The following is a 15,224-nucleotide window of genomic DNA, read 5'->3' on the forward strand; positions in this document are numbered from 1 at the left end:
CATGTCTTAGATGGGTTTCCAAATCAGGCTAAACCCTTGTAAATGCGGTCAAATGGGTATTAGTTGGGTGAGAGAAGCCTGAGTATTATGCAGTAGGGGAGTTTTGCCTGCTGCAGCAGAAAGGTGTATGCAGGGGGGAAAGGCTCTCTAAGCTGGATATATTAGACTTCTTATTCTGTTTCAAGAGAGCAAGAACAGGAATTATGACTCATTTAAAACTTGAGCCTTTATTGCGTTGTAGGACAAAGTCCAATAACACTCAAATGACACACACACTCACACAGGCACGCACACATCTTGTCTCGTGAGAACCTGACAGACCAGCTTCTATAAACTTAACCAAACGACTAAACCGAGCCAAGCACAGACAATCGTCATCACATGCTCCTCTCTCTCTCTCTCTCTCTCTCTCTCTCTCTCACTCCTTTCTCTTTCTGTTCCTTTCACACTCCTGTACTTGTCCGTAATCCAAACAAAATTGTTAGATTGTTTCTCATTGGTCAGAGATTGTCTCCGTAGCCAGAAGGTCACAAGTTTCATTCCCTGTGACACAAACAGTGTCCATCTCTGTCAGCATGTCCTTGAGCAAAAAACTGAACTATTTCAGGGAGTGCGACCCCTCTGAGCCCACTGAGGTGAGTTCATGCATGTGTGTCTGAGGGAGACATGCAGTTTAACACAATTTTCTAATCAGTTGCTACAAAATCCAAACAGAACTCCTGGCTTCTCTCTCTCTGTCTCTGTCCACATACCCAGATTATTTGTCAAACATTTTGATTGAGAAAAAGGAAATCCGGCTTTGGTGAAATGAAAGCTCTGAAATGAAAACAATCGGACGAGAAAGACAGAAATATTGTCACAGTGACATTTATCCAACTAATCAGTGTGTTTGGTGCTCCTCTAGCTCTCTGAGGTTTATGCCGTCTCAAACACAGCGGACGGAGGACAGTGTGCATCCTGATCAGAGCTGCTGCCGCTCTAAAATGAGCTGAATCCTTGTCAACTTGTTGTCCCTTTTCATTTTTGTCTTTGACATAGCTGAAATGAATTAAATTGATTGAAATGACTGCGTTTTATGTTCCATTGAAAACAAAGCAGGTTATATTATCAGCTGAAGGTGTAAATGGGGAGGCACTCAGTTTCAATTTAGTAATATTATACTTTTTCCTATAGCCTATGACCATATGGTGACATAACATTTTTTTTTAAATGGTTAAACAAAATATTTTCATATATTTTTACTCATGAAGGCCTCAGGAAGTATTATGTGCACACAAAGAACATAGTTTGCACCACATGCAACGTGCATACATCTCCCTCTCTCTCTCTCTCTCTCTCACACACACACACACACACACACACACACACAAACACACTTACCCATCCATTTTGCGGGGAGAGCGGGGTGGTCACTAATGAAGGTAAGTGTCCTAGATTCTCCAGATGCCCCTCTGGTCTCCTAACCAGAAAACAGCTGGGATTAACATGCTAGACCTGCCGAATCTGGAGCAATCATTTGAATAACAAACATTAACAACACAGGTAAGGACACACAAGGATACTGGCTATGATGGTGTATTTGTTTTGGCAGTTTCTCTTCCAGCATATTACCACATATTAAGTGCAGTACCTCACAAATAGTGTAGAAAAAATCCAGTGCGTTTAGATCAAAGGAGGCCAAACTCTGTGACATGGAGTGCTAAGGATAAAGATTTAAGGATAAAGATTTAACAAGGGAGAGCTGTATGCCAAAATAGGTGATTAAGTGATAGGTGATAGCAAGTTATGTCAAACTCATTCGTCTATAAGTTGCATTACTTTAGACCAAATAGACTATCTTATCACTTATCAGCCTTTGGAGAGCCATATATCATTTTGTGGAGGGCCTTGGATGCTCTGGTGTGGACCTAAAAGCAGGAAGTGAGTTAAACAGAATGGCAGTGGTGAATCAGAAAGCAACCAACCACTGCTCTATTGCACCATCTTGTGACTGACGGAGGACAATAACACCTAATGAACCTTAATAGAAACAAAAAGTGATTAATATAGAAGAATTCACGTAGACTTTTGTTAGCCTATATCATGCAGGCAAGATCTTAAAAAGGAGCACTGTGATCTAAAAGGTCATTCGTGTGTCCGACAAAATGATACGTAGCCTATTATACTTTATCAGTGATAGGCCTACAATTTAAAACCCAAAACGGCCGGACTGCTTTCTTTCCAAACCTTTCCGCGCACATTGAAAACAAAGTGCGCACTTCGTCGCCGGGGTGAAAGCAGTAATGTCTCTAGGCATTTATGGTGTCTTTACATTGTATCTGAGCGGTGCAGCAGCGCAGTCTTTTGTGGTATTTGTTTGATAAAGAAAGGCTTAATGGTGTGTACATGTTAACGAGGGAGCACACAAAGTTTCCCACAAAAATCCAAATTGAGGGCAGGGGTCAGTGGCGCTGTTATTATGGGGTTATAATGAATGAGGTAACCTAGTAGGTAATATTATAGTATCAACACTGAGAAAGAGTGAGAGTGAACACAGTGAAGACCCACTAAATATCCATGAAATAAACAGTAGCATGTGTCTCTGGTATGATGGTTTATTTATGTGTCTTTACGTGACAGATGACCTCGTGGCGCAACGGTAGCGCGTCTGACTCCAGATCAGAAGGTTGCGTGTTCAAATCACGTCGGGGTCAATCCTTTCTTTATGTGTGTCGTGGTCAAGTTAGGTCAAGTCTAAGTCCTAATCACCAAGGTCGTATGTAGTCTAGTCAAAAATCCTCATGGCTGGAGTCCCAGTTCTAGTCTAAGTATGTTAGAACCAATTAAACCAATTAAAAAGTGTATAAGAGAAAATGCTTACTCTGAAGTGGTGGATTTCAACAGCCGTCTGGACCTGTGGATTTAAGTAATTTTTTTTGGTTTTTAAGTTTTGAAATAGACCAAAAATGAGGACCGCATTGGAAATAAGTGTTCTGTGCCATCCTCTGGGTTCAATGTAACATGCCAAGTCCTTTAACATGTTTGATTATTTTTTTTACCCATGATAAATTCAATCATCCACCGCACGCTCACCAATATGTTACATCATCCTATCAGTGGTTGTTTTGTAAGATCAACTTTCACAGCCTATATGTAGGCCTATTGTTAACCAACCAGGTGATCAGGTACAAATTTTTCATATGTAGCCTATGTCTAAGGTGATTGAGTCCCAAGTTAAAGGTCAAGACCTCAGTGTGCAAGTCCAAGTCCATCAATATTGAATCACAAGTCATCAAAACTGGGCCTCAAGTCAGACTACTATAACACTGGTGTGTAGTAATCTGTTAAAGGGAGGGCTTGAGTTGTGAAGTCCTGCAGTCCCTCTACCATTTGTGTCAGTATGTGCACATACTATGTTAAAATATAAGCTGTTTCTGCATGAAGACCATCAGAACCAGTTGTTATGCATTAGGGTGGAAGAGCGGCTGAGACTGCCAAATAACCGATTGGCCACAGGTTTGATCCCTGTCGAAGTGTGGGTACTTGAGCAAACCCGTTCACTCTTTTTAAGCCGTTCTGGATAAGTGTGTCGGCTAAACACCTAAAATGTGATTTGAAATGCAAAAAAATGCATCTCACTGCATCACAAGAGTGGATTCTTCACGGTGTTCCCTTTTAACCTCAAATCTAATTACAACACTTGTAAACAGACTAATGCCTATTGCTGTTACGGTGGATTAAGTTAACAGCACAAACATCCACCATAGTTGCCAAACAGTGTGATCTTCTGTCTGTCTGCTAAAGAGCAGGGAATTGAATTTCAGAGTGGCTTTGTCCAATTTGCTCCCATGCTTAAGCTTTATGCTTCCGATGCCAAATATAGTAAATCATAGTAAACAACATGGAAATATTTTCTACTTAGAGTGATGTTTTTATTTGTGATTGACAAACAACATTTTATAGGTGATTTATATTCATGCACTCATGAAATATGATTAATATTAATACCTTTTCGGTCCTGCTGCCAGTTCCCACGTTAATATCCAGGATTATCACCATCCAGTCTTAAATGTGTTGCTTCTCTGCTCCTCTTCACAGTCCTCTTGTCCTCAGTTCTTCTTCTTCTTCATATACACTCCCCTTTGTATTTTCTCTGTATCATTGATAAGTCTCTCTCTCTCTCTCTCTCTCTCTCTCTCTCTCTCTCTCTCTCTCTCTCTCTCTCTCTCTCTCTCTCTCTCTCTCTCTCTCTCTCTCTCTCTCTCTCTCTCTCTCTCTCTCTCTCTCTCTCTCTCTCTCTAAGTTTCCCCCACCCTCTCTAACCCCTTCCTTTTCTCTATTCAAGCTTGTTTCTCATCTTTCACTGGGACGGACACTCTGAACATGTTTGATTAGCATAGCCTTGGTGAGAGTAAGACTGAGTGGGGACTGCAAGTCACCTCCAGTCCTCAGGAGTTGACTCACATGGGATGGCACTCAGCAGCACTCAACATACCGTCACAATGGCCTGATTGTACTGCGCTGCTCTCATTTTACATCAAACGGGTCAGTCGCCGCTGACATAACACTCTGATCCAAGCACCAGACTATTATCTCTCTGCTTGTGTACAAGGCCTTGCTTTGGGCTTTTGTATCGGCAACAGAAATCTCAAAGTATGAAGGAAATGGTCGCAGCTAGATGAGAGAATCAACACTGGCCATATTGTCATTTCATGATCTGCTTCTGACATTGTAGGAAAGCTCAATTCCTTTATGAAAACTCTCCATTCTCAAATTCCTCCTTTCACTCTATTCATTTTGCCCCATCATTTGAAATGCAGACGTCAGCCAAAGTCCCCATTGAGCGGCTGCCAGCGGGAGGGATGGATGGGGGAGCAGGACAGAGCAGCAAGAAAGGAGTCTGTGTGGAGCAGTTTCTTCCAGAGAGTATTATTACACTGTGAGAGCGGCCAAATGGAATGGTTGTAAACAAACACCGTTGCCCTGGTAACGCAGCTGAATGTCTCCCTCTTCTCTCTTGGTCCCAAATCTCATCCTACTGCTGAATATAGACACAGCAGGGTGTCATAGCGGTTAGAGAGATCATCCTGAAAGCAAAAGGTGAAAGGCAGCCAGTGTGTGTCCGTCAACAGCCATGTGTCCGGTTGAAATGTTCTTGAGCAAGAAACTGAACCCCTACCTGCTTACTCATCAAGTGTCTCTCTGGATTAGAGCATCAGCTAACAGTTTTAAATGTAAACTGGTAGATATGTGGTCTAAAACAACTCTGTTTTGACAGCACAGTACAAGGGTTTTTCCTTTTCTGTGGCTGTCTCAGCGCAAATATTTCAAAGCAATTTAGAGACAGTTTAAGGAAGTATGGATTAGAGATACCTCCTCAGGTAAAGCCTAACCTCTCTGTTACCTGTGCGACAGCCTTCCAGCCAGACTGACAGGAGAAGAAATAATAGATGAAGTGGAAGGCAAGCAGGGGAAACTGAGCAGCATCACTAAGGAGACATCAATACCAGTCAGACTTCAGAGGATTTCATAAAGGATAAAAACAGGAGACCCTTGCTGAGGCTCAGCTACAGAGCTAAATATTTCAAGTTGAAAATTAGTGAATAATATTTAAAAATTAAATACACAGTCCATATAAAAGAAAAATGATAAAAGTAGAACGATATCCTTTATTGTTCACACACAAACAAGAAACATGCTTTAAGATTTAAGATTTTTGAATGTGGTTTGACCCCCAAAAATCAAAACCTTCACAGTTCAAAGCAAGTCCTCATTTGCCTTGGTTCCACTGAATGGTAAAACATGAGAAAAGCACAATAAATTTTCACAATCTAAAACAAAACAAAAAAAAAAATAGACAAAAAATTGTCTTTTATTAAGTGTTGGATCCCCTGAAGTTCTGTTCTTCCACATCAGCAGGTCTACTCCTGCCTCCGATGCGTTTGAAGAAGGACATGAACCCAGAGGAGCTTACCTGCCTCTCAAAGTGCTTCCCCGCCTTTATCCGCGCGCCTGAATAAACTCCACCTCCTCCTTCTGTCACTGTTTCTGTCCTAGACCCCGAGGAGTACGACCTCGTCCTCTGAGATATGCTTCTCTGGAACAAGTCCCCCAGCCAGAAGCCAGATGCTGGAGATCGCCTGGTTTCATCTAAGGAGACCGACCTGAGGAGCGGCCCCTGGGACGGAGCTCTCTGACTGGGGCAATCAGGAAGGGACGCGGACCCCCCAGATGTCGACGCCTGACTGTCTGGGCAAGGGGTATGAGGTAAATGACCGCCTCCTCCTCCATCGTTCTCTTGCAGGACCGTGCGGGGACATGCGGTGGCAGGGTAAGATGGAGTGGCAGCGGTGGGAGTGGAGTGGGACGGTGTGGAGGGCAGCTGCCAGACTTCATCATCAGGGTCATCTTCGCTGGCTATGGAGGAGAGTCTGTGAATGGAGGGGTGTCTGTTGCGCGGGGGGCGGTTCCCACGGGGGCAGGCGAGAGGGCTGAGGATAGTCCATGGGGAGCCCAGATTCCCATTGCTGCCAAAGAAGATGAAGTCCCTGGTTCTAGGGCGAGGGGTGCTTGGGGTAGCAGGCGTCGCCTCAGCTCTCTCTGGCCGCCGAGGGGTTCCTGAGACTTTGTCCCCACCGAGGCTGCCTTGGCTGTTCTGGTAGCGAAGCACCTTCCGAGTCACCTCGCGCATCTTCTCAGCTTCCTCCTTCTTTTCCAGCGCAGCCACCTGCTCTTCCCCTTTCTGCAGCTTGGGTTGCTTCTTCTCTGGGCTTCTCCCCTGTCTGCTCCCTGAGCCAACATCTAGTTCTTCTACCGATCGGTCCGTCCGGGGACTGCGCTCAGTGGGGGATCCTTCGATTGGGGGCAGCACATTCCTCCTGCACCTGGCTACACCCTCTGGAACTGTGGACAGAAAGCTGTGTAGGGCTGACTCCAAGCTGGAGGTCTCCTTATCAGGCTTAGGTTCCAGGCCGGACCATGTGGAGCAGCGTTTGGCCGAAAGACGTAAGCTCTCCTTCCGCTTGCGCCTCAGCTCTGCTGCCTCTCGCTCTCGGTTTTCCTGCAGCAGGAGAAAGAGAGGAAGTAAGGGCGCTTTCACATCAGGGACCCGGGCCCGGATCTGAGTACACTTGACCCCAAAGTCCAGTTCGTTTGATTAGTGTGATCACTGTGTACTGTACCCGGGCACGTTGATCCGTGCCCGGGTACAGTACACAGTACACAGTGTAAAAGGTGGTCTCGAGTACGGTTCATGTGTACTCGGGTACGGTTCGCATCAGGTGTGAAAACTACTGTACCAAAACACGGAAGTGGACTGCTATTTACAATGTGACGTCATAACTATTCGACTGTCCCGTTCAAAACATGACCGCGAAAATGACCGCGAAAGGATCTCTCTGGTCTACTGAAGAAATAAAATGCTTACTTGAAATTTGGGCAGACGAAAACATACAATCACAACTGGACATTACACACAAAAATGCCGAGATTGGCGCGCTTTTCTACACTGGAGCGACAACATAAACAAATGTCGCGTAGTTGATGACGCAAGTGTACTCTTCTTCTTCTTTGTGTTTATTGGCGGATCGCAAACCAACTAGGTGCATACCGCCACCTACTGTATCGGAGTGTGTAGATACGTAAGTGTACTCGGGTACGGAACAACATTACTAATGTGAAAGCTGAGTGGCAGGGGGGTGGAGAGGGGGGGAAATCGTACTCAGGCCCGGTACGAAGCAATCGTACCTAATATGAAAACGACCTAAGATACAATATAGTGGAGGTAAGTGACTCAAAGAAGTTGAGGACAGGGCTTTTTAAGATGCAAATTGGAGAGGATCATCTGCCTGATCCTCTATGGACCAGCCTCCCCACCAACAGATTCTCTCTGATGTAGTTTTTTCTGTACACTATACGATTTATGCCTTTGGAAATATACTCTCTCTAATCTCACCTTTATTGCTATGTCAAACTTCTTGCAAAAAGAATGGAAGATGGAGCAGCACTCATCCAGTTTGAAGGCAGCTGGGTCTTCACAGAAATACTCGGCCACAGCGCGGCTCAGAGAGCGTAGCTCCTGGACAGACGACTCCACATCAGCCAGCTTGGCGTCAGCCCTCTGGGAGATCAAAACGTACAGCGTATAACATTTCAGCAAAGTAGAGGGACATAGAAATGCAAAAAAGTGCACAAAGTAATCTCAAGTTCAGTTGGTGCTTTTGCTATGCAGTGGAATAACATACTTTTATCAACCTACAGAAAATCATTAAAAACACAGAAAAGTTGCTTGAACGCTCAACCTAAACTCAAATAAGATCGGCCCAATCTCTTTCAGACCCAACTTGGGAAATCCTCACCATGAGAAAGGTCTCCATCTGTTGCAGTAAGCCAGGTTGTCTGCTGGCATACAGTTTCACTTCCTTGATCTTCTTGACTTCTCTTTCAAAGTCTGTCATGACCTCCTCTTTGCAAATTCTAAGTGGTAACCAACAACATTCACACATTGACACAACATAGTCCAAATCAACACAAAATTGTTCACAGTACTAATCTGATTCCATTTCAAATTTGAAACTAGTGTGAATGAATATAAAATAGCCACCTAGATGCCATCCCAATGTGTTCGAGCTGGCTGGGAAACGTCAGCAGCTCGGTATCAATGTCCTCAGTTTGCTGCGGGTGGAAGACAAAGGAGGGAGAGCAATGGTGAGTTAATGAGATGGAGAGTGGGAATAAAATCAATTACGTCATTGTCAAGAGACATAGCGGGATAGTTAGCAGGGCTTTCTGTGATTTCACAAATCTTTGTGCCATGTCCTTCCCATGGCTCCTCCTCACCTTGGCGACATAGTGCATGAGGTTCATGCCAGGCTTGTTGGCCTTGGTGTCTGCCAACTTGAGCAGAGAGGTCATCCTGAAGCCAATGGCATTGCCACTGTATCCTCCCTGAATAATAAATATTTCAACAATCGATTCATCAGTATAACAAACGCAGAGTCAAAAGGCTCTTGGAGCATAGCAGGCAGCTATATAAAACCATATAGTTCTGAAGGAAAAATACCAACAGCGTTCATGTAGTTCCCAGCTTTCAATACCAGCAGAATGATTGAGTGCAGGTCGTCACAGTCCAGCAGCTCTGAGGGAGAGAAGAAAGAGAGAAAGAGAGAAAAAAACAAGACAAAATGAGAAGTGAGGGGAAAAAGGCAGATCAAGGAGGGGTTGTGAGCAGTTTTGTGTGGTGTGTGTGTGTGTCTGTGTGTGTTTGTGTGTTACCATTAGCTGCTTTCGTCATCACAGCAACAGAGTTCTTCACCTCTTCCATAAGAGGAAAGAATTCCTCCCTCAGCACCATAGTCTTCAGGCGCTCCTCGTAGCTAAAGGCAAGTAAATGTCTTGAGATTTCAAAGAACTTATTCCTTGAGTTTTACTTACACGTGGGCAATCATTTCATAACATTATGAGTCATAAACAACGACTAAAACAGTGTACATTTTGTTTTGGAAAACCTCTTCAGACTCACCCTGGCACTTTGACCAGCTGCACCATGAACCGATCAGCTTCAGGTAACAGGGAGAGGTTCCCACTGAATGACAGCAGCTGCTTCACCTGTACAGTGGCAACACTTTGATTCAACAAACATTGATGAGGTTTTTCTGTAATCAGTCCCTCTCATATTGCAAGATTAGATTGGAGAAAAAAGGGTCCAGAGAATAGGAGTACTCTAGGATCACTGGTCAGGGAGCATCAACATGTTTTCCTCTAAAATGAGATATGAAACATTCAAAAAATACTCTTCCAGAATGATTGCAAACACTAATGTGTAACATATTATGGAAATACAGATTACATTTTGAATCTAAACCATCTCAAAGACCTTTACCTATAAAATACAATCTATGATGCATTTTTGAATGCTTTCTTTGAAATAGATACATAGTATTTTTGAATTAAATCCCTTAATATAAATTCAGGAGGGAAACTGGCCATAGAGTAGAGCTCTTATTCCAAGACATTCAATACTCATGATGCACATTTTATGCATATGGGGCCCACTCTCCCATAAAGAGGACAGATGAGAAGAAAAGAGTGGAGTTGTTGTTACCTCACTGTCTTCTGGCAGCAGTTTACACAGCTCTTTGAGTTTGCCCGTTCCAAATCGGAGCCAATTCCCCTGACGAACGTCCTCCACCATTTCTGTCACTGGCCTGCAGAGGGAGACAAAAGACAACACTAACCAAGAGGCACGTCAGCTGCCTAATGTCCCGCCATCATCACCATGATATATTAAACATAACCAGTTATGTCAATGAGGTCATTAATTAAGCTAATTAATGCATTACTTAGCAAATATTTATATGTCAACATACTTGTCTTCACATAACATATGGGTGGTATTAATATGAACTGGTTAATATGAACTGGAAAATCTGTTTTTCCTCATTAATATGTAAATTTATGCAGCAAGGTGCTCCAAAAACAAATCAGATCATCTAATCTATAGGAGGAACCTGTGGTGTAAGTATGAGGTTTCTATCATGTATTGTTCTTGAGTTATTGTGTTCACAAGACAGACAGCTAGAGACAAACAGATGTCACCATGACAACATAATGTTGTACATACCATGTACCATGGTGGCAGGACAGCAATCAATATTCTAAATGTCTGTTGAGATATTCAGTCCACACACAGTACTTTATAAGACAAGTTTAACCTCAAAATATTTTCCCTTGTTTTGTCTTTTGATGTTCTGCTCATGAAAAAATGCCTTCAATCAGTATTCTTACAACATCCCACCAATGACAAACTGGTTTCATATGGCATTATAAAGCGCACTTTAATCAACTGACACACGGACGCTCACTCTATTTGAATTTGACTGAAAGACATTTATGCTGACAATCAGGCGTCATTACAGCGCTTAGCTGTTGACGCACACTGACAAGTGCATTTGATATTCAAAGTACGAGCTGAATGAACCTTGAACTGAAAGTGACATCATCTAGATAAGGTTCAGGTGCAGAAACTGGCTGCGGTGCTGAGGAGGCTACCTACCTACCTACCTACCTACCTACAGACTATAAAACACTTACAAGTACACAGGATCTAATGTAACTATCCGTTGTGGCTGTATTATGGCTTGGATGTTAGAGGAAAAGGGGAAGAGTAAGAGTACAGATGTTTTACTCAATTAGGCCCAGGACAGTACTGAATTATAGCATCTGAAATCAGCCCCTTATATACAGTACCCACTCAGCATTAATCACACCTAAATTCCCCTATTCAACTCACCTACATTTACCTCACAATATCTCACCAAGTATTTTCCACTCACTATTTTCTTCTCAACAACAATAGGCAAATGGGACAGCTGACCCTTGTGGCTTAAAACAGTTTGGACAGCAGTTCAGAAACCAAATAGTATTAAAAAAAAAAGTGGAGGAAAGAGAAGTTTTAGCCCCGATCTGAAATTTTACTTAAGAGAAGTAAAAGTACTGGTGTAAAAATCTACTTAAGTAGCTCATTTAAAATGGACTCAAGAGTAAAAGTAACTTTTTAGAAAAGAGAACTTTGATAGATGTGATCTTACCCATGTGATTCTAAAAGGATGAGAGGACAGAGTGCAAACTCGATTTTTTTTAAATTGGAAAATTTGGAAACTACAAAATAAAGTGCACAAACAAAGTAAAGCCAGATTACTCTTCTCTTCTTTGCTGACTGACCGTTCACGGTCAACGGCTCCACAATTTGTCAATTTATGATTATCCAGTTTCTGCTGCTAATGGAGAGCCACAAAATTAGTAATCTGTAATGGATGTAATTTAAAATGTACCATTAAAAAAGTACAATACTTCAAAACAACTTAAGCACAAGTAAAATTACTGACTTTAAAAAATATTCAAAAAAGTACACAAAAAAGCTAGTCAATTACATTAAAGTAAATGTAATTAGTTACTTCCACCCTTGAAAAAAATCACAGGCTCAAAGGACCTCTGAACCTTCTGGTTTTGGCACCAAACCTGCTGCACCCAACTTCCACAGGGCGTTTCCTTTCTTTCCATCCTCACTGTTCAGCCTCACCTACTAGTTCAGCATGACTAGCATGACTATAATGTCTTCCTATCTTTTAAGTATTAATGAATTTTTTTTTAAACAAAAGGTGTTGTTTCCTATCTTGTGACCAAACACTCTTGAGTGCCATTTTAAAAAAGGCATTTTCATTTATTTGAATATGGCCCCTTGAGATAAAGGGCATGTTGGATTAGTGATGAATGACACAGTGGAAGTAGATAGAGCTTCGACATCCGGATTTCTGACTGACTCAGTGTTTGACATGGAAGTACGCTGCTCTCACTGCTACACACTGCAATTCTTCCACTCACAGTGCCTTTAGTTTTTAGCACTGTGATGCTACCTCATGGTCCCACAACCTTATTTATCTCTTGCCATGTTTTTCTCCCCTCATCTCCTGTTACGCATTCTTCTTTCACTCGATCATACACTCCTTTTCTTCTTAAACGTTCTCACCAACACCTCTCTCTTTTTTGCAGATTATACCTCAGCTGTTTCTTTACCTTTTGAAATGTTTCAGGAAGATCCCAATATTCATGCTCTTTTTGGAATCGAGGATTGAGACCTAAAGAGAAAGGAACTAATGATCATGAATACAAAAACAATGCAATTCCACCCATGTTCAGCCCTGTTCAGATGAGAACAATAAAAACAAGTTCACCCACTGAGCACTAGATGTCATTTCAATGTTGCATCTATGCTTTAGCTCTTATATAGCCCAGGATCTTTTTTGGCTATGTACAGCCCAGTTTTAGAGCAAGCAGTAAATACATTATTACATATTAAAACAATGCATAAACAGCTGTAAATATAAAAAATATGCAAATACACGATAGATGCAAATACAAGATACTACTAAACTTTCACTTTTAAACCCTATGTAGCCTCATTTTAGCCTAGACATCTACAACCATTTAGACATCTTTTAAACAGCTAATCAACATAAAATTGCTCAGTGACCATGCTGAACGTAATATTTTCCATCATCTTTGAGGAAGCAAAAATGGTACTAACTATTGTTTTCATGATACAACACTTCCTCATTGATGAACAAATTTCTATGGGAACCTTAAAAGATCAGTTCCCATTTGTGGGCCGATTACTTCCCTGGCCGTTTGAGGTTACATGCCCATAAAGGTTCAGGAAGGTCTGCGTCTCTTACTGCATGCCACCCTTCGCTGTCTAACCAAAGTTTAAAACATGGCACATGTGGAAGCCGAGCTCATTACCTGTGGCTCCTGGGGAAAGGGGGCCGTGCCTTCGAACCTCTTCGAACCCGCAGCCCAACTCTTGCGTTGAGAGGCTCGCGTGTCGACGTGGCTGAACAGCTCCTCCATGCTCCGGATGTCCAGCACCAGGTCCTTCTGCTGCCGCTGAGCCGTCCAGACGTTCCACTTCCCCAGGACGCACTGGCTGGGGATGGCGTCCCAGTTCACCTTTTTCATGGAGCGCCGCTGGACGTCGCGAGAGGCAAAAGGAGGCGGCGGGGGAGGAGGGGGAGCGGGAGGAGGAGGAGGAGGCGGTGGAGGAGCGGGGGCTTGAGGGGGAGCGCTGATGGCGGGAGGCCCAGGAGAAGAAGCTGGGTGGTCTGAAACCTCAGGCTGGGCATTTGGAGGAGGAGAAGAAGAGTCCCGAGGAGGAGGAGGAGGAGTGGGAGGGAGAGCAGGCGTTAAAACCAACGTGCCCTCCATCGGCATCTCTGTAATCCAAAGTCTATAGGAGGAACTAGCCTGCTGTTGGCCACTCAGATCTGAGGAGACATCAGAAACAAAGTGTTATTAACTTATACCATCTGTCAGATTAAACACAAATCAGTCATTTGTCACATATACATTGATTCTGCACATTCAAATACAGAGATCACATTCTCGACTTGAAAGTACCTGTTCATTAGAAAGACTCCAGACAAGCCACTGAATTTTCATTTAAAACAGACACTCATACTCCTGTCTGTGTTTATAAGGCCCCATGTTTTCCATTTTGCAGAAAGTAGCCTACGTGCAGATCCTGTGTTGAAAATGTGAATCCAGACAAACATATAAACAAATATCTGAAAACATTGCTTGTGGCTGTCATAAGAAGTTGACCTGCATCACTCATTATCATACAAGCTCAACAAAGTAAAAACAACAACAGCAACAACAAAAAAAACAATGGAATGCAGCCAATAAATTGCTTCTAAACAGCAGAAATCTAATGAGATACTCATTAACTCTGATTCACCTTTTATTTGTTGTAATTTTGCCAGAGCCAGAATGTGTCCAACATCCTGCTGTTAGTAAAGTGGGACCATTGTTTTAGCTTCACAATGTCTCATTTGTCATTTTAATTCAAGTCTACTCCTGTATAAAATATAATGCTTTCTCAATAGCTTATATTTCCAGATTAAAGTATATCCAATTAAGCATATGCCATCAAGGAAAAACAGACTAATCAATTTCTAAATGCCAACATCCCATGCAAATACCAGCATACACACCACACCAGGAACAGCCCGGTATCAGCAAAATGGCACATTTACATGATGGCTGATCTGCTTCAGTGCTCTCACACAGGCTTTATGCTGTAGCACAGGTAAGAGCAGCCTACAGCTGTATTGCCTGCAGTTGAAATCTAACTGACTGAGAGTACAATTAGTGTTATTAATGACTAGGCTTTGAACAAAGCAGCAATTGCAGAGTTCATTTCAAAAAAGCAACAGGCCTATCCATTTTACAAAAAGAAAATCCATTAAGGTTCCCATTCAACATCTTTAAAATATATAAACTAGTACTTTTTAGTAGGTAGCACTTTTCACGTTTTTGAACGACCTGTGAAATGGCATTAAATTGCTTTTGATATTGAGGTCTGCAGTTTTACACTGTGCCATCAAACATCACCCACTGCACAGAAAGGGATTGGGACGTGCTAGCCTATACACTGTCAATGGTTGTCACTGTTTACATTTTTCTTTCCAGAAGTATATAACCTGCTCCTATGGAGAAAACAATACACGAAACACCGTTCAATTATCTGCCAATTTAATACTTTCTTGTTTATCAGCAAAGCTTAATACCTCAAACAACATGACTAAAGACCTTCTCTGAATTATTAGGAGGCATTGGTATATTCGGCATACAAACAATGCACCAAGCAGCACTTCAATTCAATAAAAGCTCAACTTTTACACTTTGTT

The 15,224-nt window shown here is 42.5% G+C and overlaps 1 protein-coding gene and 1 non-coding gene across 2 annotated transcripts; one reads left to right on the plus strand and one right to left on the minus strand.

The window, feature by feature from the left end:
* The first annotated feature begins 2,621 nt into the window (after nucleotides 1–2,621).
* trnaw-cca (transfer RNA tryptophan (anticodon CCA)) lies at nucleotides 2,622–2,693 on the plus strand. The gene has a single exon. It is a non-coding gene; the product is annotated as a tRNA-Trp (tRNA).
* Nucleotides 2,694–5,650: 2,957 nt separating this feature from the next.
* Nucleotides 5,651–13,746, minus strand: fhdc3 (FH2 domain containing 3). The gene is made up of 11 exons (XM_071899314.2): nucleotides 13,279–13,746; nucleotides 12,553–12,614; nucleotides 10,082–10,184; nucleotides 9,500–9,585; nucleotides 9,253–9,353; nucleotides 9,045–9,115; nucleotides 8,818–8,925; nucleotides 8,582–8,652; nucleotides 8,337–8,454; nucleotides 7,934–8,098; nucleotides 5,651–7,039 (listed from the first exon to the last, which is right to left on the minus strand). Exons 1-11 carry the CDS (start codon nucleotides 13,744–13,746, stop codon nucleotides 5,855–5,857), a joined length of 2,538 nt encoding a protein of 845 aa, XP_071755415.2. The 3' UTR covers nucleotides 5,651–5,854.
* Nucleotides 13,747–15,224: the final 1,478 nt, after the last annotated feature.

This window comes from Centroberyx gerrardi, chromosome 11 (assembly GCF_048128805.1).
Source record: "Centroberyx gerrardi isolate f3 chromosome 11, fCenGer3.hap1.cur.20231027, whole genome shotgun sequence".
Lineage (NCBI taxonomy): Eukaryota > Metazoa > Chordata > Actinopteri > Beryciformes > Berycidae > Centroberyx > Centroberyx gerrardi.

Bases quoted from the DNA above. Each gene is read 5' to 3' on its own strand.
- fhdc3 (XM_071899314.2), bottom strand. From the start codon at position 13,746: ATGCCGATGGAGGGCACGTTGGTTTTAACGCCTGCTCTCCCTCCCACT. The intron at 10,185-12,552 runs GTAAAGAAACAG...CTCCCTCTGCAG, and splicing joins TTCCTGAAACATTTCAAAAG to GCCAGTGACAGAAATGGTGG. The intron at 7,040-7,933 runs GTGAGATTAGAG...CTCCTGCTGCAG, and splicing joins AGTTTGACATAGCAATAAAG to GAAAACCGAGAGCGAGAGGC.